Here is a 24,790-nt window from a genome sequence, read left to right as displayed (position 1 = left end):
ACATTCTTTCAGTATTAAAAACTGTATTTTATTATTATAAAAACATAATTAATTTGGCAAAAAGGTATATTATACACAATGCTGCAAATTTTCTAACACTTTCAGAACATTCCTGGGACAGACTGCAATACAAAGACACAAATTAGAATAAAATCAGAAAGAGAGCTTACACTTTGTGCTGAATTTCACCATAGGTGGGAAGTTTGCAGACACAACAAACACCAAGCATTCTTTCATTTCCCAATCACAACACCCATTAAAGGAGCAGAAAATGTAGCTTAAATCAAAAGTGGATTAGCATTTACAAAATGTTTCCCTGATTCTTTTAAAGATATTTCTTAAGCCTCTTAAGAAGTTGACCCTCCCAAAGAAAACTTCTGAAGTGTTCAGAAAGTGTCAGTATATGAACCAAATCTTTTTCCCTAATATTCACCAATGTTGTTGAAATTCTAAAGGCCAATTATGACAGACTCGAAGGCTCTATAACACGTTTTGCCAATTATTGCCACTTGGCATTTCAACATCTTCCCATCGAGATCAACCTACATTTACAAATGCATACCCATTTCACTTATGAAAAGAACACATTAAAGAGACAAGTCTAACTTAAAGGGGAAAGCCACGTGTCCTGATTATGTCACAATAAACTATTAAAATTAATTTCCAAATACCGTATCAACCACTACCAACGTGCTGAGAGCAATATTAATTTGTTTTTATTTTAACATTTTTATACTGTCTCAGTACAGAAGTATTACACGAATGCTAACAAATAATCTGAAGGAACCAGTTAGTGTTCAGTATGTGCACCCTTAATTGCACCTGTAATTCACAGAACTTCTTTCCATACTCTGCAGCTTTCCAAAGGGATCTGGTCTTTTTTCTGAATCATAGACGGTAAATAGGGACTTGCAACTGCAGCAAAATCAAAGCATTCTGACTACTGAATTTCCAGCTTCCATTTATGCAATACCATTTAAACACGGTTCCCACTAAAATCTAGCTTGAGCAAGGAGCATGGGAGTTAGCATGGACGGTGGCTGCCTTTATAGTGCCAAGATCTGCTGAAGACCGGCCACTATCTCAATTAGGAAGGGGCCGAACCATATCCGGTTCTCACTGGATACAGTTTCCCCAGCTTCCCATCTTAAAAGTTTACGTCGTCCCAGAAGAGCAATAAATACACGAGGAGGCCTGGGACAGTGCCTGTAGGGAAGATGACTGATCAAATTAAATCCCTATATATGGAACCTGAAACTTCAAAACTTTTTAAACAAATTACACCCGCAGGAGCATGGTATGTTTTGTTCCTTCTTGCCCATCTCTTTCATGGAGCCAGCTTCCACAATTCCTCAACAGCATTTCTGACTTACTGGTTAGTTGGAGGTGCGGTCAGCGGTATGGCCACCTCTTCCTCCTCATATTCTGGTCCATCCAGGGAGTCACCTTCATCCACCGTCCCCAGGCCGGAGCCCAAAGGGGGCAGCAGAGGAGGCGGCGGCAGAGGAGGGAACCCGCCACCCGGCCCGAGGGTCTCAGCAGCCAAAGACAGAGTCCCCTTGGTGAAAGCAACATCTCCGGCAGGTCCGGCAGCAGCAGCACCCACCACGCCAGCAGCAGCACCGCCGGGCAGCGCGGCGCCCCCCAGGACACCCGCCACTGGCCCCGTCCCAAGGAACCCGGACCCCAACGCGGCTCCACCGCCCAGGGCCGCAGCCAGGTCGGTGTCCGCCAGGCCTGGGCAGGGGGCCGCGGCCACCGGCAGGACCGCGGGCAACTTCACCCGGCAAGCCGCCGGGTAGGCGCTGGAGCCCGCGGCCGCACCTCCTCCGGCCCCCGCGGTGGCCGGGCCGCCTTCCTCACTGCCGGCCTCAGCCGCCATCATGTTGAAGCCCGCTCTCCTCTAGCTACCCCGGCCGCCCGGGAGCCCCGGGGGCCAGCAGGCCCGGGCTGCGAGCCGCCCCACCCAGGCGCGTCCCCTTGCAGCTTTCCAAGCAGAGGAAACAACAACAAAAGGAGAGCGCCCGCCGCCGCGCCCCCTCCTCCGGCCACAGCCCAAGCTCAGCGGCGGCTGGCTTACGGGAAGCGACGCGGGCAAAAAAGCCCAGCGCCTGAAGAAACGCTACCCGAGCTGGCCGCGCACACCCACACTCACGCGCACACATGCACTGCACAGGGCGCCAAACTTCCTGACTGCGCTAAAGAGGAAGGGGAGCCCGTGCAGCGGCCGGGGCAGCGCTGCCTCCTCCGCCGCCGCCGCGCCTCAAGGCCCGGGTTCCGGCCGCCCCCACCGCAGCCACCGCCGGGGCTGCCGGAGCCGCGGCCGCCGCAGCCTCATCTCCGCCGGCTGGAGACCCGAGCGCTGGGAGGGGCGGAGGAAGGGGGCGGGCGCGCAGAACCCGGCTCGACGGCTGCCTCCGGGCAGCTCTCGGGAGCGAAACCCGAGTGAGAGAGAGAAAGGAGGGCGGGCCGGGGAGGAAGGGAGGGGAACAGAAGCCCGAGGCCTCTGCGCAGGCGCCTTCCGGGCGCGCGGCAGGAGGGCGGCGAGGGAAAAGCAGCCGGGCAGGAAGCGGCGGGCGCGCGCTCGGAGGCGTGGCACGCTCGCCAACCCAGCCGCGAGCGACGCGTGGCGCGGTCCCTCCACGCCAAGGGGCTCCCGGAGAGCTTACCTCGCCCGGCTTTGTTTGTTAATGGGGCGAGAATCTCCAGGCCCGAGGGACTGGAGGGACGAGGAGGCAGAGGGAAGGAAAGGATGATGCCAGGAAGTCCATTCCCTACTTTCTAACTTTTTAGAAAAATGGTCTCAGCCACCGGTGCAATCGGCAACGAAGGTCAAAGGAGTCCTAGCTTATTCCTTTTCGTTGCATGATATAAATAATTCAAACCTAGAATCTGGGAGTCAAGAAAAAAAAATGGTGAAAGGAGCCAGAGGAAACTGTGAAGGTTGAAACAGAGCCAGACTGCTACCACTGTATACTTAAGTTCCCTTTACGGGCCGTCTCTCTCACACACGTTTGCACAACAGATAGGAAAGAAGTGTGGGGGGGAAAAAGTGCCACAGAAAACAAATCATAAATGTAGTTTGTCCTAGTTTGGATGCGAGATTCTGCAAGGCATATCAAAGTCTGAACTTTCCAAAAGTACCAAACACAGATCGATGTCACCTTTAATGTAGCCAAAGGAAAAGTTTTGTTTATGTACGTGTGTATATAAATTCATACACACACTCACAAGGTATTATCTTTTGGCGTTCCATGGGGATAACTTCCAGAGCTCTGGTGAATTCCAGAACATGATTATGATTTAGTATCTTAGATAATTTGTGCATATTTTCCCACATGTTAAATCACTGATAGGTAATTTTCGATACTTAATATGACCTAAATTCCTTTATGTAATTATTGTTGAGGAATAAGAGCAAAAATAGTACATATTCAGTGCAGGTGCAAGTTCTAAATGTTTTCATATAAGGTGTGTGCCACACACAAATATATAGTTAGATGATATAGAGAGCAGATAGTTCATAGAAATTCATAGAAAGAGGCCATTCTGATTATTTGAAATTATCTGTTTTAGGAATTTGTCCTTCAGGATTCATGGACTGTACTACCTTTTCGAGAATGCCAGGTTGAATGCTGCTGAATACTGATCATATTTTTTCTGGAAAGTTTGACCAAACCAACCTGTTGAAGATGGCAAGAGGTTGAGGTACCAGAGAAAACGGGGTGAGGGTACCATTAAAGGAAATGACAATGTACGTGCAGGACACCCCCACCATCAGGCTGCGTATTCCGGTATATGCTGTCTTTAGCAACAATCCAACAAACAGTGGTGTGTGCCACTTCTGCAGTGTGTCAGCTGAGGAGGTGAAGGTAAGTTAGTTAAGGGAATGGTTGAGGTAGAACTCTGACCAATAATAACTTGTAAGAAACTTCATCTTAGCCTTTCTGAATTGGAAAATGCACCATTTGTGTTTAAATGAGTCCTTCCAGTGATTGTTAACACCCTTAAATTTGAGAACTTCTATCTATACTGCAATATGCTTATTAAGGCGGCACTTTGTCATTCATTAGATGGATAGGTAAGATGTGGGTACTGGTTTGCTAAGGTTAGATGAATAGGTAAGATGTGGGTACTGGTTTGCAAATGAGAACAAAATGAATCAGACCCATGATCATTGAAATAATAATGAAATACTGCTTCTTACAGTGGGCTCCTTAGAACAGATTTTCTTTTAAATATAAACTAAAATCCCACCTATGCCTACTGAATGCCTGAAGCACAAATACAAACCAACTCTCTTCAAAGCCGGAGGTTAAAAACCTGTGGCACATAAATTCTACTTCTCCAACTCTAAACCTTATCACCACCCTCGGAGATAGAAGTTAGGCTGTGAACTGGTTTGGGTTATCTGTGACCAGCTCTCCTTACCGTCTTCCTTGGTATATGTTCAAATGGCATCTTCCTGAAAATCCAGGTCTGGCTCTCTACTCTAATCACAAACCTACCTCCTCCTTTTCTGAAAAATCTTTAGCACTCAAGTATCAATATTTAATACAGTCTGCTTCCTCTTACACACTTCCATATCTTTCCCAGTTATTTTTACATATATGTAACTAGAAAATTTTGCTGTAGAAACAACCCATTTGTCTACTTTTTCCCCTAGCTCAGTTCTGGATATGCTCACAGCTTTTAACAGAGCTTCATTCTTTAAAAGCATAAATAAACATCACCATACCTCTTTGGAAATAAATTTCATACTAGCAGTCAGTAATTAGTATATCTATTTGTAAACTGTGTGTTTGTGTGTGAGAGAGTAATGTATAATATATATTTATTCCTATTTGCAGTGCCAGGCAACTCACTTTTAGAATATTTCAGTTTATATACATGAGTGCTTTCCTTTTTTTTTTTTTTTTTGCCTGCATGCATGACTGTGTACCAAGTGCACGTGTTATCTGCAGAGTCTAGAAGAAGACATTGTGTCTTTCCCATGGAGGTCAGAAAAGGACTTCAGACCCTGGAGTTGCAGATGGTTGCTATCTACCATATGGGTGCTGGGAACTGAACCCAGGTCCCCTAGAAGAGCAGTCAATGCCTTCAACTGCTAAGCCATCTTTCCAGCCCCTACTCTTTTTAAATCTCTAATGTCTTCTATGTCTTGTGACCGTTTAGTTTGCCCAAAATTATTTAATGTTCCTACTTCCTTTAGTTTCGCCTTTGGCCTTTTTTCCTTTTCTACCTCGCTCATGTTTCCCCTGCTACTTCCTGTTTCATGTGCTTCTATGGCTTCTTTTTCTTGTTAAGTCCCTAAAGTTCTTGACGCTTCATGAGTCAAAAATTGAAGAACAATTTTTACTTAAACACTAAAGTATTTGTTTGGAGAGGGAACTGACAAACATTCTGCAGGAACTGGTGTTAGGTATGGACTTGTGTACTAACATCAGGTAACAAAGGGAAGTAAACAGTCTTAATTAAATTCACAGAGAGTATTAAAGGTCCTGGATGGCAGAACAGTTTTTACATTCGGTAAAATAATTGATTATACCTGTGATTTTACAAAAATTGTTTGGGTCATTTAGTATTAGTAAATGTATTTAATGATAAATAATAAAAACCTAGGAAAAGGCATTCATGAGGAGGTAATGAAAGTTTACAATATATTTGTTCTCATTTCATTATTAACTCAGATATTAATATAATACACTCCTAACTATTTCTGTATCTTCCATATATTAAGTAGATAAAAAAAAAAGGTAATCCTGACTCAGTCATTGAGCATAGCAGAGAACCTGAATGTGCTTATACAAATATGTGAAAATATGTTGATGGGACAGCTAAGTGAGAAGTAATAAATTACTTATAACTATCTTTAGGAATTCCAAAGTGGGTTTGTGTCTACGCACATTCTCGGCTATCCCAATTGGTGTGTATATTTGTCTAATGGCAAAAGATTCCACTGAAGAAGCCATTATTACCACTAGCCCTGATATCCCCCACTGCATTTGTTGACATCCATTATGATTCCTCAGAGCACATTTTCTAATTAGGAGCATGTCTTGAAACTATAATGTTGAAGGGGCACAGGCTATGGGATCGGCAGAGTCACATAGGGACCAAAAGGAAATGTCAGAGGTACCAGGGGGAACTTTGGAATCCGGTACAGGACTAAGGCTAGCAACAAAGTCTGCAAATAACCTCCGAGTCAGAAAATGGGGAAGGCAGCCTCAGCCCTAGTGCAGAGAATAGTTTATCTGATGAGGAAGCACAGCTAATGCAGGAAATTAAGGAACTTCGGAAAAGGCTGAAGCGCTGTAAGGCAAAGGATTCCTTATGTGTGCTGTCAGCCCCACCTGCTTTTAATGAGGATTGGGGAAGGAGGGGGAGACTGACAGATGACAGGGAGGCTGAAGAGGGCTCAGGAAGAAGAGGAGGTGTCTGTTTCCGGCCCCGGCACATAGTTGCTCCGGTTATAGAGGTACCTGATCCTAACCATCCAGGACAGGTGCTGAGACAACATGTGGCCTTGAGCTTTAAGGAGATGAAGCAATTGAAAGAGGCCATGGCAGTACACGGCTCTCAGGCCACGTTTACTCTTGCCATGGTAGAGTCTTTTGCGGCATTGAATCTTACACCTAGCTATTGGCAGCAGCTATGCCATGCAGTATTACTGGGAGGAGATTACTTATTGTGGAGGGGAGAATATCAAGAAAATTGCTTACAAACGGCTAGGTTAAATGCGCAAGCGGGACAGGCACAGCACAATCTAGACATGCTGACTGGAGCAGGAGCTTATGCTGACTTGGCCAATCAAATTGTGCTCGATCCTGCCGTATATCTCCAGATGGCAACTGTGGCTACCAAAGCTTGGAAAGCCCTGCCAAACAAGGCCACGGGGGATCAGCTGTCAAAAGTTTTACAAGGGCCTTCAGAACCATTTCAGGACTATGTGGATAGGATATTACAGTTGGCAGGGAGATTGTTTGGTGATGTGACCACAGCTATGCCCATAGTTAAGCAGCTGGCATTTGAAAATTCCAATAAATATTGTAAGAAAGCCTTGCGGCCACATAAGACAAGAAGCTTAAACAAATACATTCGGATCTGCTGGGATATTGAGGGGCGCTTCATTCAGGGCCAGGTGATTGCCGCTGACATCAGTGGGCTAGGATCCCAAACAACTGGGGATAAAACCTGCTTTAACTGTGGTGCCCTTGTACATTTTAAAAAGGAATGTCCACAACTCACTAGGGGAAATGCTGCCAGACAAGGAAAGTGCCCACGATGTAAAAGGGGGGCCTATTGGGCAAATGATTATAGATCTAAGACAGATATAGATGGAAGACTTCTGCCCATCCAAGGCCAACAGCAGGGAAACTGGTGGAGGCTCCAGGGCCCTAGAACCTCAGCATATGAAGCAATGACACCAGGAGTCAGGGGGTCCCACCCCGGCAGTGGCCGTATCCAGTTTGTTCCACAGGGCAATCCTTTTGTGTTGCAGACCTTGCCCGCGCCACGCCAGAAAGTGCAGGACTGGACCTCAGTACCTCCGCCTGAGCAGTCTTGACAGCCCAAATGGGGGTTCAAGCTTTACCCACTAATGTTTTTGGACCACTTCCTAGAGGGACGTTGGGGCTTATCTTGGGAAGAAGCAGTACCATCTTGAGGGGAATTCAAATTCATCTTGGGGTTGTTGATACAGATTATCAAGGAGAAATAAAAATTATGACATCAGTTTCTCAAGGAGTTACAATAATTCCTCAGGGGGATCATATTGCCCAATTGGTCTTGGCACCCTTAGTTAACACCTCCAACCCCGCGGCCAGGTCCAGTCAGGGTGCTAAGGGTTTTGGATCATCTGGCACTGCAGCCTTTTGGGTAGCTCATATGAAAGAAAGGCCACGATTGGAATTGACTATTGATGAGAAGTCATTTAATGGGATTTTAGATTCTGGGGCTGATGTCTCCGTCCTGTCCTTAGAATTCTGGCCTAAGAAGTGGCCATTAGAAAGAAGTACTGCCACCCTACAAGGAATAGGTCAAGCAAGCCCAAGAAGAGTACAAAAATATTAAAATGGCAGGATAATGAAAGCCATGAGGGTTACTTTCATCCATGTCCTCCCAGGACTACCTGTTAATCTCTGGGGAAGAGATATCCTGAGTGAGATGGGAGCTGTCTTGACCACTCAGCCCACACCACCACCAGCAGCGTCCCAAATTATGCAGCAACTGGGATGGAGACCAGGACAGGGGCTGGGAAAAAATCTGCAGGGCCAGTTGCAGCCAGTGACACCAGATAAACCAATTACCAGAATGCTGGGAGACCCAAGTGGTCTAGGCCATTTTTAGTTAGGGTCACTGTTCCCATGCCTGCCCCAATTCCTATAACTTGGAAATCTGATGATCCAGTTTGGGTGAAACAGTGGCCCTTGACTCAAGAGTGCAAAACAGATCAAGTGGGGGTACGAAGGCCTGTCCTCTAGGGACCCAACAATGTTACTTTTCTATCGCTATGAAAAAATACTGTGACCAAGGCAATTTATCAAAGAAAGCATTTAACCAGGCTTTGTTTTAGAATTAGAGTCCATGATGTTGGGACAACAAATGGTGGCAGAACTGGCTGAGAGCTCACATCTTAAACTGCACGTAGGAGGCAGAGGGGGCAACACTGGGAATGTCAGGAGTCTTTTGAAACCTCACAGCCAGGCTCCAGTGACACAGCTACCTCCTCCTTCCCAAATAGTTCCACCAGCTAGAAAACAAGCATTCAAGTATTTGAGCCTATTCTTATTCAAACCACCACATTCCAGTCTCTGGCTCCCATAGGATTGAAGCCATAAAATGATGCAAATACCTTTATTCCAACATCAAAAGTCCCCATAAGCCCTTCGGTCTCAACACCGTTTAAAGGTCCAGAGTCTCTCCTGAGACATCTTAATGGTAACCCCCTGAAAAGTCAAAAGCAGATTACATACTTCCAACATGCAATGACACAATATGCATTACCGGAATTGGGAAGGATGAGACTTTCTGTACCCTGAGCACATGTGATGAAAGTAATGAGAATTATTCTGTATGTTTATCATTGCTTTCCTGTCCCTGCTTTGAAACTTTAGCTATCTTGGAATAAAAGTTTCAGAGAAGCCCGGTAAAGAGCTCTTGAGCAGTTCACCTGGAGTCCTATGGTTCTGCTGAATCTCAAATTCAACTTCCATTCCTCAGCACTGTTCATTGGTGGGTCAGGAGGATATTCTTCTACCAAAGAAATTAGTATACTGCTTTTCAATTTAGCCTCTGACAAATCCTTAGGATGCGGGCCTGGTTACCACAGCATTGGTCTGCAGCTCAGTCACAACATTGTTGCCTTCTAAAACCTCTTGATCTCCACATCCACAGAACACATTGCTGCCAGCCGCTACTATCTTTCAAGATCCTACTAGGATGGCCCACTAAGCCCCACTCACATCGTCCAAATACATTTCTTATTAAAGCCTCAAAGTCTTCCACATCCCTCCAAAGGACCACACACAGTCAGATCACAGCAATAGCCCTCTTCCTGACTTTTGTGTTAGTTATTTTTCTATTGCTCTGAGAAAATATCATGACCAAGACAGCTCATAAAAGAAAGAATTTAATTTGACTTACAGTTTTAGAAACTTAGAGGTCATAATGTCTGAGCAAAGGTGTGGCAGCCGAAACATCTGGGAGCTGAAAGGAGAAGACAGAATACTCACTGGGAGTGGAATCGGCCCTTTTGTAAAGTCCTTGCTTTCCCCTAGTGCCACACTTCCCCTAGCAAGGCCACTCCACCCAACTGGGTGCCACCAACAGTGCACCAACTGGGGACCAAGGATTCAAACATATGAGCTAATGGGGATCATTCTCATTCAGAGATTACTTTATGAATCTTACTGATTTAGAATGATTTATAAAACCTAAATATTATGGAAAAATTAAAAGAATAATTTGATCTCTGATGCAGTAAAGCAACCTTCAAAGAAATTAAGAGCCCTCTAGAACATCCAACTTATTTATAATAAAGCCTTTAAATACAAAATAAATATAATAAAATATATAATATAAAATATATAATAAAAACTTTAAATATAAAAAATACTGTTTTAAAAGAGTAAAGGATAAAAATTATGTCTACTAACATTTATATTTATGCCCTATTTTTTGTATTTTGCAGATTTTTTTTTCATGATCAGAAACTTTTCATCTTCATTATTTCTAAATTGTTTCTTTTTTGCCAGTTATTTCCCTCTGACCGAGAAGTACACAGTTTCCTTTCTGTGTCTTGGATTCTTGTCAAGGTATTAATAAGGTAGAAGCAAAAGTAAAAGGGAGTGAATGGCTTCAGCAAAGAGCAGAGAGTGTCAGGGTGGGTGGGATTCCAGTTCCCAACCACTTGCTCTGCTCCTGCCACAGGCGTTCTTTGTGTATGTGAGCAACGGCTTACACAGGGCCTGAAGCACCTTCAAAAACCCACCTCTGCTTTAACATTCATGGATGTCATTCAGCTCCTTATCTAATTCAGGTGATTTTGTTTGTTCTACCCGAGCAACTCTGTGCAACCTTCTGACTTCCAAACCCCCTGAATTCATGGTGAGTATCGTTTTAATACTATAAAACAACTATACACTGGGATCAAATAAAAGATGTCAATGTGGGGGCACACATTTCCACATACACTGAACCAGACATGCCTTCTTCGTTGTACAGTTTCTCACTAAGCTGAGTCACATGGCAGCTGACATGGCAGTTTCAAAACAGTTTTCATAATTGTTAAAAGTATCACTCTCAAGCCTGGTGGTGGTGGCGCATGCCTTTAATCCCAGCACTTGGGAGGCAGAGGCAGGTGGATCTCTGTGAGTTCAAGACCAGCCTGGTCTACAAGAGCTAGTTCCAGGACAGAAACCAAAAGCTATGAAGAAACCCTGTCTCGAAAATCCAAAAAATAAAAAAGTATCACTCTCATTGTTGGTGATCTGGCTGGGGAGACAGAGAAAGACTGGTGACAAAAAAGATTTTTTTAATCTGCATCTGTCTTTACTGCATATCTCTCTTTTTCTGACCACGTGAGTCTTAAATTGCTAAGCTAAGCAGAGGTGGCTAGGCCCACTCCTTGGTCCGTGCAGGCTGAGCTGCATGGTGGAAGAAGCAATGGGGAGCCACATTTATTGCCCCAATTATGGGGTTCATACTGTCACCAAGTAGTGTCTTGACTGCTGCTCATAAATCCCATTTAAGTGTTCCATAGTAGGACCACAAAAAGAGCCATCTAAAAGCCGCACTGAGATGCTGTGGTTAAAAAATGCCATGGTTAAAATCACTGCAACTTAAAGAGGCCACAGCATGAAAGATGCCTCCTCATCAAAAGAGGCTTCCAGATGAACATGGTCCATCTTTAAGAGACCATGGATAAAAGATTCCTCCTCTTCAAAAAGAGGCCGTGGATAAATTTGCCGCATCTTAAAGAGGCCGCGGATAAATTTGCCGCGTCTTAAAGAGGCCGCGGATAAATTTGCCGCGGAATCCACGGATAATCCTTCTCTTTAAAAAGAGGCCATGGACAAATGCATGGATCTAGAAAACATAGTATTAAGTGAGGTAATCCAGACCCAGAAAGACAATTATCACATGTACTCACTCATAAGTGGTTTTTAAACATAAAGCAAAGAAAATCAGTGTACAAATCACAATCCCAGAGAACCTAGACAACAATGAGGACACTAAGAGAGACAAACATGGATCTAATCTATATGGGAAGTAGAAAAAGACAAGATCTCCTGAGTAAATTGGGAGCATGGGGACCTTGGGAGAGGGTTGAAGGGGAGGAGAGAGGCAGGCAGGGGAGCAGAGAAAAATGTAGAGCTCAATAAAAATCAATAAATTTTTTTTTAAAAAAAAGAGGCCATGGATAAATTGCACGCAGGAAAAATATGCCGTGTCTTAAAGAGACCACATGGAAGCCGAGTCTTAAAGAGGCCGCAGATAAAGATGCCGATCTTAAAAAATATGCGTGAATAAAGATGCCACGCCTTAAAGAGGACACGGATAAAGACGCCACATCTTAAAGAGGCCACGGATAATTGATACCTCCTCTTCAAAAGGCAGCAGTTAAACATGCCTTGTTTGAAAGAGGCAGTGTCTTAAGCCAAGTCTTAGAGGCTGTGTCTTAAGTCGAATCTTAAAGAGACTGCGTCTTTATGCCTTTAATCCCAACTCGGAAAGCAGAGGCAGGCATATCTCTGTGAGTTTGAGGTCAGCCTGGTCCACAGAGCAAATTCCAGGGCTGTAACATAGAGAAGCCCTAACTGGGAAAAACAGAAAGAAACAGGAAAACAGAAGCTGAGTTTCAATGGAGCCACGCCTCTATTTGCCACAAACAAACAGTCTCCCTAAGGAAAGACAGTTACCAAGAAACCACTTGCATTTCCTTTGTTTGTGGTTTTAGAACCCCTTTTTAAGGTTTTGCAGGCTCCGTGTAAATGTTCTGAACATTAGGAGCCATGTTTGGTGGAGTTTTTCCATCCCCCATCCTCCTGCTCCCAAATAATCACTCAGAGGCTTAATATAAATTATAAATGCTCAATCAATAGCTCAGGCTTGTTACTAACTAACCAATTTCTATCAATTTATGTGCAGCCCCACCGCAGCTGGTGTTTACCTCTATCCTTATCCTGCACGGCGGACTGATCGACTGATCCTCCAACTTGGCTGGCGACTCTGACTCTGTCCGGCTTTCGATTCCTCTGACTCCTCCCTTCCTCATCCCATCATTCTGTTTGGCGTTCCCGCCTAGCCTTATCCTGTTCAGCTATTGGCCTGTGTCGATCAGCTTGTTTATTAAACCAATTGTAACGATATATGTTAATACAGTGTGCGAAAGGATTATCCACCGGAAGGCACTGCACAATATCGCATAGGTTTTCTCACCGTACGTCTCTTATAATCTTTCTCTCTCCGGTGCCCTTTCCTTGTTGTTCTCTGAGCCTTGTGCAGGAGTTGTCTTGTAGTGTAGACATTGAGGCCAGAAGCTACAGTATCAGACGTTGTCTGCGTTTTGACCAGTTGTAATTTTCTTTAAGTCTCCATCTGCTGCAAAGGGAAGTTTCCTTGATGCTGTGTCAGACATTCGCTTATCTGTGGCTGTAAGGATGAGTATTAGAATACAGTTAGGAATTATAATGCTTTAGTAAAACGGAGGTAGTAGGTTTTTTTTTTCCAGGATCCATGATGTCAATAACCCGGGGAAGTTGGCTTTGTTATTCGTACCAGGCAAGATTCACCTCCTGTTCAGCAGGCTATAAATCCAATTAGTCCACTAAAATCAATAACTATTGCACCCTTAGGGATATCCTGCCATGCTTGTCATTGTACTGCATAGGTGTCACAACTATTTAGAACTATTGGTTGCTTAGCTTTGTTCTAGAAAAGTAATGACAAAGAAATAAATACTGTTATGACCAAAAGTTAGCCAGGCACGGTGGTACTTTCTTGTAATTCCAAGGCTGGGGAAATGTAGGAAGAGGCTATGTAGGAAGACTTTGTCTCAGAAAGAGAAAGAAACATAACAGTCCAACTATTCTAAGTGAAATAATCTGCCTCTTTGACTAAAATGTGTGTGTGTGTTATGTATACATCAAATCAAAATGGAATTGAGTGGTGTTGTGTACAAATATATTAGTACTTACTAGTACTTAATATAAGCTTACTTTCTTAGAAGATAAAATGTAAATAGACATGCAGTTAACCTTCCATATTTTTAAGTTATGCATCTTATTTCCTGCACATTTCAGTACAATAAATATTTATATAGAAAAATCATGCATAAAGTATTATAAGTATTCTAGAGATGATTTAAAGTGTATGGAAGTATGTACATAGGATATATGCAAACATTGCATCATTTTATATCATCCATGAAGTTTAATATCTGTAGGGATCTTGAAATCAATCATTGTGAATTTTGAGAGACTACTATATACATATCTTTATACATACCTTTTCTATTGCTTCAGTACTTTGTTTTTATTTGAAAATATACTGATATCAAATCACTATAAATGAAGAGTACAATATGTATAGCTGTTAAAACCTAGGCATAAAACCACAAGAATGTTGTATGTGGTAACTATCATTTGTTTGGATCCACCTGCATATAATATCATTAGAATCTGGCATTGATAATACTTGGTACAATTAGCAGCTTGTGAAACACATTTCTCCGATAGGGTAAAGAAAGGTTAGGAAAGGAGCAGTCTCCTCGGGATGCTGGCACTGCCCTATAATGGAAATTAGTTTCAGTCACTAATCTGTTTTTCCACGTAGTTTAATGACCTGTTCTTGTTATAAAAATATCTTAACTTTACCATGCATCATACTAAACTATCATTCATGCATCTATTTATTCCATAATTATGTATTACATATCTGATATAACATGGTATTTTTATTGCTGTGTCATAAATCATTACTAATACAGCAGAATAAAAGAACACACATTTATAAACTCAGGAGTTTTTATTTAACTCTCTGTTCTGGATCTTAGCAGACTGAAATGTTTTCACTGCCTCTATACCTGAGGCTCTAGTTACTGCCCAAGTGTGTTTTGTGTTGGCAGAATTCACTTGCTGTAGTTGCAGGACTAAGTTCCCTGATGCTTTGTTGACTGTAGACTGCGCTGCTCTCAGCTCCTGTCCACTGCTGTCTGCTACACAGGGTCATATTTACAATATACCTATTGCTTTCTTTTAGCTAGTAAGTGATTGTTTTTGTGCTTTCTAACACAATTGTCAGAGAAAACTGTCTTTAAAGATTCCTGTGATGAAGTCAGACTAATCATAATAATATTCCTATCATAAGGTCAATGATTTTAGGTATTAGTTACATCTATAAAATCCCATTACATCAGTATCTAAGTTAGCATTTATGCAATTGAGAGGAGGTATGAATACATAAGGGGCTGGGAATCTTGAAAAACCATTTTATGATTCTGACATAAGGAGCTGGATTTTACTATGTGTCCTAATACTCAAGATACAGTGGGGGGGGGGAGAAATTCTCACCTATATGGAATGTACTCTCTAGAAAGTTGAAGGGGAAAACATTTATACCATTTTTCAGCATCCCATTTCAGATTTTTTAAAGACCGAATAATTAGAATAGGCTTTATATTTGTTATGTATTTTTAGCTCCAGTTAGCTTCATTTTTTTAACAGATGTCATTTTTTTTCTGTTTATGTTTATAATGTGTCTGTCACAAAAAAAAATGCCTATACTGAGCATTGATTTCTTATTTTATATTCATGGAATTACAGGTTTGGTAGCAGGGAGGAAAAATTAAAGATCATGCCATGGTTTGTTAGCATTTAAAGGAAAGGAAGTTGAGAGTCTTTTCCTGCTTATACTTAGTAAAACACCAAGGTGCACATCTATTTCTTTTGAATGTGTATACTTCTCAAGTGATAACAGATATGGCCATCCCTAACGAGTACCTTTCTTAAAATAGAGAAGAAACTTAAATAGCAAGAATGGGCAGGATACTAAGGAAACGGACTACTCAAGCAGATGGCGGCTGTTCTAGGGAAAGTCTGAGTAAGCCCTGACTGCTGCAGTGGGCTGCAAAGGGCCACCAGGAAACTTGGCGTGCTTTTCTTTGAATGTCTCACTACGTTACAATGAACCACCAGGTACAGATTTTTTTTTCTGTTGATTTTATTATAAAGTGTCGTTGTTTTGTTCATTAAAATGTTTCTTCTTCACAAAAACAAACTTCTGCCTAAAATATAACTTTTTCATGATTAAGATACCACAATTGATTTCTTTGTTTCTTCCTATATGTTTTCAAGTCTTTGCCATACTTTTTGAGTTCTGTTGAGCTTAACAGCATTTAATAATTTTGTTGTAAACTCTTTTTAAATTTAATAAAAATAGGAGTACAAATAACAGGACTTTGTCTATTTAAAAATAAAAGTCATAGTTAACTGAAGTGTATTTGGCAAATAATGGAATTTTGCATGAAACAGAGGCAAAAAAAAATGCTACCAGGAAACCAGAAACGGAATAAAAACACAAAAGGTATCTCTGGCACAGTGCCCTGGAGGTCAGCAGCCATGGCCAAGAGCATGAGGTAATGTCAGAAACAAGAAAACACCATGGGCTGGGTCTTTGTCATTCTGACCCCAAGATCATTAATGTTTGTGTCAACTATGGTCTGTATAGTGGTTTGTAAAGGTGTGAGTTGAATATTTCTCTTTATTTCCTTATCAGTGTACCCTAATAGGATAAAACAGCCTTCTTATTCCCAATCTCCAGATGAACAAATGTGTACCATTAAGAAATTAGGTTGCTAGAATTCCAACCTTTGAGAAGCAACTAAAACTGACTTTTTTTTATAAGCCCAACACACTGTGACTGAAGATTAGAATTCAGAAAAGAGTAGCAGCTGACTTAGTCAAAGAAATGAACTTGTTTTCATTCATTATCTTAATATATATGCACCCTGGAATTTGGCTGTATTCTTACCACAGCAAGCTGCTTCTACTTTACAAGATAATGCCTTGGTGCTAGCATTAATAATAATAATAATAATTATTATTATTTTAATCCCAAACACACCTACCACCCACCACCCCAAAAAACTTCTTTTCAGTATCTTTTGGATACTGATGAATTTGAATAATTTCATAAAAATTCAATAGCTTTGTCTCTCATGTCAGATAAAGAAATCAAAAGGTACAACCACAAAATACTAAATTGGTGACGATTTGCAAAATAGATCATCCATAGTGAGTTCGTGATGCTAAAATTACCTTCCTCAAACATTGAAGTTAGTTGAGGAAAAATAGGAAGGATGATTGGCAAGGGCAATTCAAAGGCAGCAAGCCTGGGGCTGCACAGTGAGCTGCTCTACTTTACCCTTCCAGAAGAGCAGCTGTGACAAACAAAACAGTTGTTTGGTGCGAGTCTGACCACTTTTCCATCACAAAATAAGAGTGCTCTATTTGGGGTTCAGGGAGAGGGCTTGGTTAGTTACGTGCTTGTTGTATTAGGGTGGGAGTTCAGCCCCCCAGCACCTGTGTAGTATACAGAGCGTGGTGGTACACCCATACAACCTCAGCACTGGAGAGATAGACAGGTGGATCCCCTGAAGTCCCTGGACAGCCAGGATAGTTGACTGTAACGTAAACAGTCGCAGAGTTCTAGGGTCAGTGAGAGGCATTGTCTCACAAAACGAATGAAAAATAAAGTGGAGAGACATTGAGGAAGACATCAGACATCCACCTCTGTCCATCGCATGCCTACATGTATACATGCAACTACACATATGTGTATATATACACAACTACACAATACACCAATAATCTACAGCAGTGCTTAATATCCCAACATGATCAAAGATATAGTGTGCATACCTTCTTCTAGAGAACAAAGAGTCTATAAACATGTGTATATAATGCTATGGTCACCGAACCGCAGCCTCTGCCACTGCTGAGCGGGTGGGAAGAATGAAATGAGTGCAGCCTGCAGCCCGGCAGTGGTCTGGTTACTGCTGAGAGTGTAGCCTCACACACACACATGCGCTGTAGCCAGCTGAACCTGCTTGCTCTGTGTTGCGGAGCCAGGAAAGGGGGAAGACAGGAAAGCTTGGAGGACTCTGTCTCCCACAGCCAGCACTTGGAGCCAGTCAACAAGAAATAGCTAGAGGCTACTTGGCCCATGAGCCAAGAAGCTCATATGGGTAAATATATGCTTTTAACAGAGAAGAAGATTCAGGAATTCTCCTAATTTTGTGATTACAAGATTTAAAATAAAAAAAGCAAAGATATTAAAAATTGGCTTAGCTATATCGGCCTAAGTCTGTGGACATGGCAGTCTCGGAGCCGCGGCAATGGCAGACACCTGGGAACCTGAGCTAAATTTGCCAGCTGTTCAAGGTCTGTGGTTAGACCACTGACCGTGTGCCCCGCCCAGGAACAGCAGGCAATGAGTGACCCGCACCTCCTGGTCCCAAGTACCCAGTGAGAAAGGCCCAGAGAGCCCAGTTGCAACACGCCCTGCTCCCAGCTTCCACTGCACTCTGAGCTGTTGTCTCTGGTTCCAAGCCTGGCAGATAGCTGAGGGCCACAGCACAGCTTTGCCCCCAGGGGATTGGAAGCTGCTGATCAAAGCTTGCCTATCAGGAGGGGATTATCTGTTGTGGAAAACTGAGTTTGCAGAGCAATGTCAAGCCACTGCTGGGAGAAACAGGGCCCAACAAGTTCCTATGTCCTCTGAAATGCTGGTAGGTGAGGGACCTTATACAGAAACAGATCAGCAGTCAGACTTTGATATGGCAGCATAAGCCCAAATAAATGCAGCTGCTAGGAAGGGCTGGAATAGACTCCCATCATTTGAAGATTAGGCTGAGGAATAGTCTAGTCTAAGACAGGGACCTGACGAATTATTTCAAGACTTTGTCTCCAGACTGATGGAGACATCAAAAAGGGTGACTGGGGATACAGAAGCAGGACTTTTGGTAGTTAAACAGCTAGCCTTTGAGAACACTAATGCTGAAATGATTAACTAAACATGCTGCAGATCTCTGGTGGCCACAGGCAGCAGGCCCTGTGACTGCGGACAGTGGGCAGGGGGTCCCTAGAGCAGCCAATCCCAGGCAGGGACGGCTTCTGGTCCCCGAGTGCTGTGCTGGTCCCGGGCAGGGAGACACGCAGCATTGGGCAAAAGACAGAGACATGGATAGGCATGCCATGCAAAGTGCGATTGCATATTTATTTAGCGGGTTATGGAGGGGGAAGGAAGGAGAGAAGAGGAGGGGAAGGGGAGAATGAAGAGAGGCAGAAGCTGCCTCTTCGAGAAAGAGTCGGAAAAGGAAGAAACAAATGTAATAGATTAAATAAAAATGCTGCTGCTCCCCGAGTGGCTGTAGCAGCAGCGGGCCATGAGACCATGCCAAAGATCCCTGAGCGGGGCCCCAGAGCAGACAGTCCCAGGCAAGGAGACCACACTGCAAGTCTCTGAAAGCAGCTGGGCCTGGTCTATTGCAAAGAGTTTTTTCTTCTTTCTCTCTTTTTACGAGTGTAAATCTTACCTGTTAAGTTGAGAGCCAGTACAGTCAAGCTCAGACACAGCTCTCCAGGCAGATTCTATACTGTAGCTGTAGACAGCCCTCAACTGCTCAGAGATCTGAGGAATATGGCATTTAAATATTTATTAAAAAAAAACTTTTCATAACTAAAAGAGACAGTTTGGCTCCTAGCAGCAGCACTCTACTTCCTCCAAAGAAGAAAGAAGACAAATGGGCACAGAACAATGTCCATCCGCAGTCCGCTTCAACTGCCAAGTGCTGACCACTGGGTAGAACAGCTTTAAGGCCTTTTTGAAAGAAAAGCATTATCTATGATTACATTCAGATTTGTTCAGATATTGGCCACTCGTATACTCAGGTACAGGCCAGAGCCACTGCTTTATAGGGAAAGACAGTTAATGATGTTCTTTTTCTACGAAAATCTTATTTACAAAAGATGTATATATGGAAGTCTTAGATCCAACCTAACCATTGTTTCTTAAGTTTTTTTAAAGTAATTTTTGAACAAAGTTCTAAATGGTACTCAACTTTCCTTACAGTTAAGGCACACCCTTCAGTCTGAATGGAGACAATGACAAGTGGGAGAAAGTGTGTTGGCTGCTCTAGCCCAGGTGTATGTGACTCTGGGATCCTTTCCCCTCATGCTGGATGTTGATATCCAGGCTGTTCCTGGTAGGCATGGACATGTTCAGGAAACTCAGCCTGTTGTATGAGAGAAAATTTCAATATGTTGGGGGGTGAAATTATTGCAGTGGTTAGGCCACCTTAACACATTTTGTGTCCTGCACAAACTATCCCATCAAATAACACCCCTCTTTGATATTCTTGATTGTCAACTTGACTACTTCTGGATTTAACTAAAACCCAAGCAGCTGTACATATCTGTGAGGGAATTTTTTTTCTTAATTAAATCATTATAAGTGGAAGGCACACTTTTCATCCAGATCTTTTGAGGTAAGAAGATTCATCTTGAATCTGGGCCACATTTATTTTTTGGAAGTCTGGATAAAAGTCATAGAAGAAGAAAGCTTCCTCTAACTCTCTCTTGCAAGTACATGCCTACTTCAGGGTTCCAGCGTATACTGAAGACCAACTGAGACATCTAGCCTCATGGACTGAACAACTACTGGGTTCATGAATCTTCCATTGGTAGACAGTCATTGGTGGACTAACTGGTTGATTAGCCATACACAAACACACACACATACACACACACACACACACATGTGTATGTTATTAATTAAATTACATTAATTAAATTAAATAAATTAAAAAATTTATTCTAGGGGCTGGAGAGATGGCTCAGCGGTTAAGAGCACTGACTGCTCTTCCAGAAGACCCGGGTTCAATTCCCAGCACCCACATGGCAGCTCACAACTGTCTGAAAATGCAGTTCCATGAGATCTGACACCTTCACACCAATGCACATAAAATAAAGTTAAATAAATCATTAAAAAATTAAAAATTTAAAAAAAAAATTATTCTATCAGTTCTGTTCCTCTACAGAACCATACTAAGATAACATTTCTGATTTTCTTCCCTCTTCATGGATGAGAACAGTTATAGACTTTTTCCTCTGTAGTCCATGCTTTCCCTCTGAGATCCTTCATCATGTCCTCCGCGTGGAGATTCATACAGATTTGTATCATCTCTGAAGAAAATAATATATCTCCATGTCATAGTAGCTCAACAACAGTAGCCCACTTCTAGCACTTTAACACTAAGGATGTGGGGCAGTTCTCTTTATACTGATGTTTACTGACTACAATCCTAGAAAAGGAGAATTTAAAATTCCTGGAGACAAAGCCACATTCTGCCCTGAGGCCACTAGAAATCCCAGGGTATTATCATCTCTCCAGCTCTCATTCTCTGAGTTTGAGTCACCAGGGCTGTGAATCTAACAGGCTATATATAGTCATTGCTGTAGACTTCTGTCTTTTTAGTCAAAAAAGTATCAGAGGGAAAGTTTAGAAACATACCTGAGAGAGTTATAAAAGAAGTTAGTAGAAATCTAGATTCCTGGTAGGCTAAGCATTTTATTCTGCTAGCTGTACTGAAACAGGGGACAAGGGATACCTTATTTGTAAACAAGTTCGCCTGTACACAGCAAATCTAATGCTGTCCCAGGTGGAGAATAGAGAATAAAGGATAGTGACACCTCATAAATAGGCTCCAGAATCTTTTTTAGCTTTGGTAAGAGCTTCTCACCAACATACGAGAATAACTGGACTTTGTTTAGCCCTTTATTTATTAACATTTTATTTTTAAAAACTTAAGGGTCATATAAGAAGTTATATTACAAAGAATTTCTTTATCTGCTTTACTCAGCATGCTCTGACATTGACACCTGAAGCAAGATGGCTTATCAAGCAAGAAGTCGATATGGAGAAAATAGTGATAGCTAATGCACATCCTTACTCGGCTGTCTTCAGTTTTTCTTCTAATGCCTTCTTCTGGCCCAGTATCCCATGGGCTTTGCTTCCATGACTCCTTGGTCTCTTCCAGCCTGGGAGCTTTCTTCAGGGTTTCTCCAACTTTACTTCATTGCTGAATAATACTAGCCAGGGTTTTGAAGAATGTTTTTTTAGTTTGTGTCTTCTAATATTTCTTCAGGGTTATATTTTCATTATGTATTTTTTTCGAGACTGTGTTTCTCTGTGTAGCTTTTGGAAGCTGTCCTTGAACTAGCTCTTGTAGATCAGGCTGGCCTCAAACTCACAGAGATTCACCTGCCTCTGCCTCCCGAGTGCTAGGATTAAAGGCACGTGCCACCACCACCCGGCTTGGTTATGTATTTTAGGAAAGCTGATAGATACAACTGTAATGTCCCTTTCTCAGTGCATGATAACAGGGATCATGTGACAATGATATGTTTTTAATGGTGTGATTTGATCTTCATCAATATTTTCTGGTTTGAAGCAATTCACTGAGACTGGCACATATGTAGACAGACTCTTTCCCCTTCTTTGGCTAGAAGTTGTTCTTTTTTTTTTTTTTTTTTTTTTGGTTTTTCGAGACAGGGTTTCTCTGTGGTTTTGGAGCCTATCCTGGAACTAGCTCTTGTAGACCAGGCTGGTCTCGAACTCACAGAGATCCGCCTGCCTCTGCCTCCCGAGTGCTGGGATTAAAGGCGTGCGCCACCACAGGGTGACTTTGGAAGGTATTTGGGAATGATGGGGAAAAAAAAATCCCTTCATCTCAGGTCTCTGAATAATTTCTCAAGCAGAATCCCTCTCCATTCTAACTACAAACCCTCAGATGTTGTGTGCATTTATATAGGTGGAGAAACCCCCTTAATTATGGCAGAAACATTGTAGTTTGTAGTTTTCCTTTGTTCTGTAGTAGTTCCTGAATTTAATATTTAAACTGTCACAAGTGAAGAATTTGCTTATGAAGGCACTGGATCAAACTAAATTTGATATTAACTGTTCCCCACTGATCACTTGGCTCTAGTTGGTGGTGATGGCCTGGAAGGAGGTAGAAGCTAAGAAAGTTCTAGGTCCTAGGAAGAAGTAGGTCACTGTAGAAATGACCTCTATAGTTATACCAGGGTCACAGTTCCCGAGGTCACATTTCCTGAGGTTACAGTTCCTGGGGTCACATTTCCTGGGGTCACAGTTTCTGAAATCACAGTTCCTGAGGTCACGGTTCCCAGGGTCACAGTTCCTGAGGTCTTGGTTCCAGGGGTCACGGTTCCCAAGGTCACACAATTCCCTAAGTTCACAGTTCCTGAGCTCACTGTTTCTGAGGTAGCCTCCATCCCAAGCTTCTGTTACCATGAAATTCTGTTGCACACGGGAACAGGAGCAATAGAGCCACAGATATGAAATGAAGTCTCTGAAAATGCTGTAGACAATAAACAGTTCCCCTCTTCAGGTGTTTTCAGGAGTTTGCCATAGTAAAGGAAAGCTAACACATCTCAGAACATTCCATGGTTTTCTCTTTATCATAGCTCTGATTCTAATCTGTAGTCCACAGTGGCTTCTATCAACCTTTCTAGCCAATCCCCTTTAATTTCAAGTAATTTAAAATATCTTAAGCTTGATATCTCATTTTATTTATGCTGCTATACTCCACTTACATGAATTATATAATATTTAACTTGTTTTTAAGCCCCTCAAATTAGTCACTATTTTTACAGTGTTGAGTCAGATTTATTATCATCTTCCCAAATTATTATTTTTCTTAATAGACATCCATATTACTTTTTAATTTTTTTTAAAAAAATTGTATTCATTCTTTGTGGGTTTCACATCATGCAACCCCATCCCATTCATCTTCTTACCACTTCTTATATATCCTCTGTCTTTGCAACCTCCCCACTCCAAAATAAAATAAAATTTAAAAGATGAAAACTTCATCATGGAAGCTGTGGTGTGACACAGTTCATCACACAGTTTACCCTTTAGTCCATACATCTTTACTTGCAAGTGCTCATTGCAAGGAGTTGCTGGTCTGGCTCAAGGCCTCTGGCTTCTAGTACACCATCAGAACTGAGCTCTCATTGGAACTCCTTTTGGATATCTGATGGAGGAAGGTCATTGGTTAAAAAATAAAGAAACTTCCTTGGCCCATTTTATTGGTTAGAACATAGGTGAGTGGAGTAAACAGAACAGAATGCTGGGAGGAAGAGGAAGTGAGCTAAGAGACACCATGCTCCCCTCTCCCGAGCAGGCGCGATAGCTCTGCTCTCTGAGGCAGACGCACGCGATGAAGCAAGCCGCCAGGTCAGACACGCTGAATCTTTCCCGGTAAGACCGGTGCTACACAGTTTATTAGAGATGGGTTGATCGGGATATCAGAATTAGCCAGTAAGGGCTAGAACTAATGGGCCAGGCAGTGTTTAAAAGAATACAGTTTCCATGTAATTATTTCGGGGCATAAGCTAGCCATGTGGGCGGCCGGGTGCCAGGGACACAGCCCCACTGCTCCTATTTCAACAGATATCCTATTGTTGTCCTGAGTTATGGTGATCCTGTAGGTTCATCCCCTTCACATGTTCTAATAGTTCACAGATTCAGTGGATGTTGGGGTGGGACAACTCATAGCCCTGGTTCTGGGCCTAGGTAGTCTCTGGGTTGGTCAGTCAGCTCTCCTGTCTGCCAAAGGTAGTGAGGGACAAGGGGCGAGTATCTATCCCTTGCACATGCTGCATAAGAGATGAATATTGGTGCCAGCTCTCCTACTCTCATATCCTCAGGTCTGGCTCACCTGTGTTCCTGCAACAGGGTCATCAATACTGTGCTTCCCAGGCAAGGTGCAGGGCCTACTCTCTCAAGTGCTATAGGCAGTGAGGGCAGGACCAGCCCTTCTGGCTCTCATGACCCAGAGGCCAGCTTTCTCACCCATCACGGATGGTGAGGGGTTGAGGAAAAAGGATCTTTTTCAGTTATTTTAATGAGAGTGTATAAGTGGTAAATGTTTTGTCTTTTTCTGAAAAAAAATCTTCAAAATAAATCTTGAATAATAGTTTTACCCCTTAAAATTTTTGTTCTTTAGCATCAAACTTAGAACAATGAATCTTGATTGAACTCACCTGAAAATACAAAGACACTTAAATCATATTTTAAAAACCAAGCTTTGAGTCATTAGTCTAGAGAGGTTGATAGACAAAAGGATCATTTCATGATGATGACCATGTCTCTGTGGACCATCAGTATCTGCTTTCTTCTTAAGAACACAACAGAAATATCT

At 42.5% G+C, this 24,790-nt stretch overlaps 1 protein-coding gene across 2 annotated transcripts in view; it reads right to left on the bottom strand.

Annotated features, from left to right (window-relative positions):
- Positions 1-2,019, bottom strand: part of Rasa1 (RAS p21 protein activator 1) — a 71,156-nt gene extending 69,137 nt beyond the window's left edge. For both annotated transcript variants that reach the window (XM_075976364.1, XM_075976365.1), the window contains exon 1: positions 1,374-2,019. In XM_075976364.1, coding sequence (XP_075832479.1) covers positions 1,374-1,885 — 512 coding nt within the window. In that variant the 5' untranslated portion in view covers positions 1,886-2,019. The remainder of the gene's footprint in view (positions 1-1,373) is intronic.
- Positions 2,020-24,790: the final 22,771 nt, after the last annotated feature.

This window comes from Microtus pennsylvanicus, chromosome 6, assembly GCF_037038515.1.
Source record: "Microtus pennsylvanicus isolate mMicPen1 chromosome 6, mMicPen1.hap1, whole genome shotgun sequence".
NCBI lineage: Eukaryota > Metazoa > Chordata > Mammalia > Rodentia > Cricetidae > Microtus > Microtus pennsylvanicus.
Note: the sequence above shows the minus strand (reverse complement) of the source record. Positions and strands in the feature narration are given on the sequence as shown.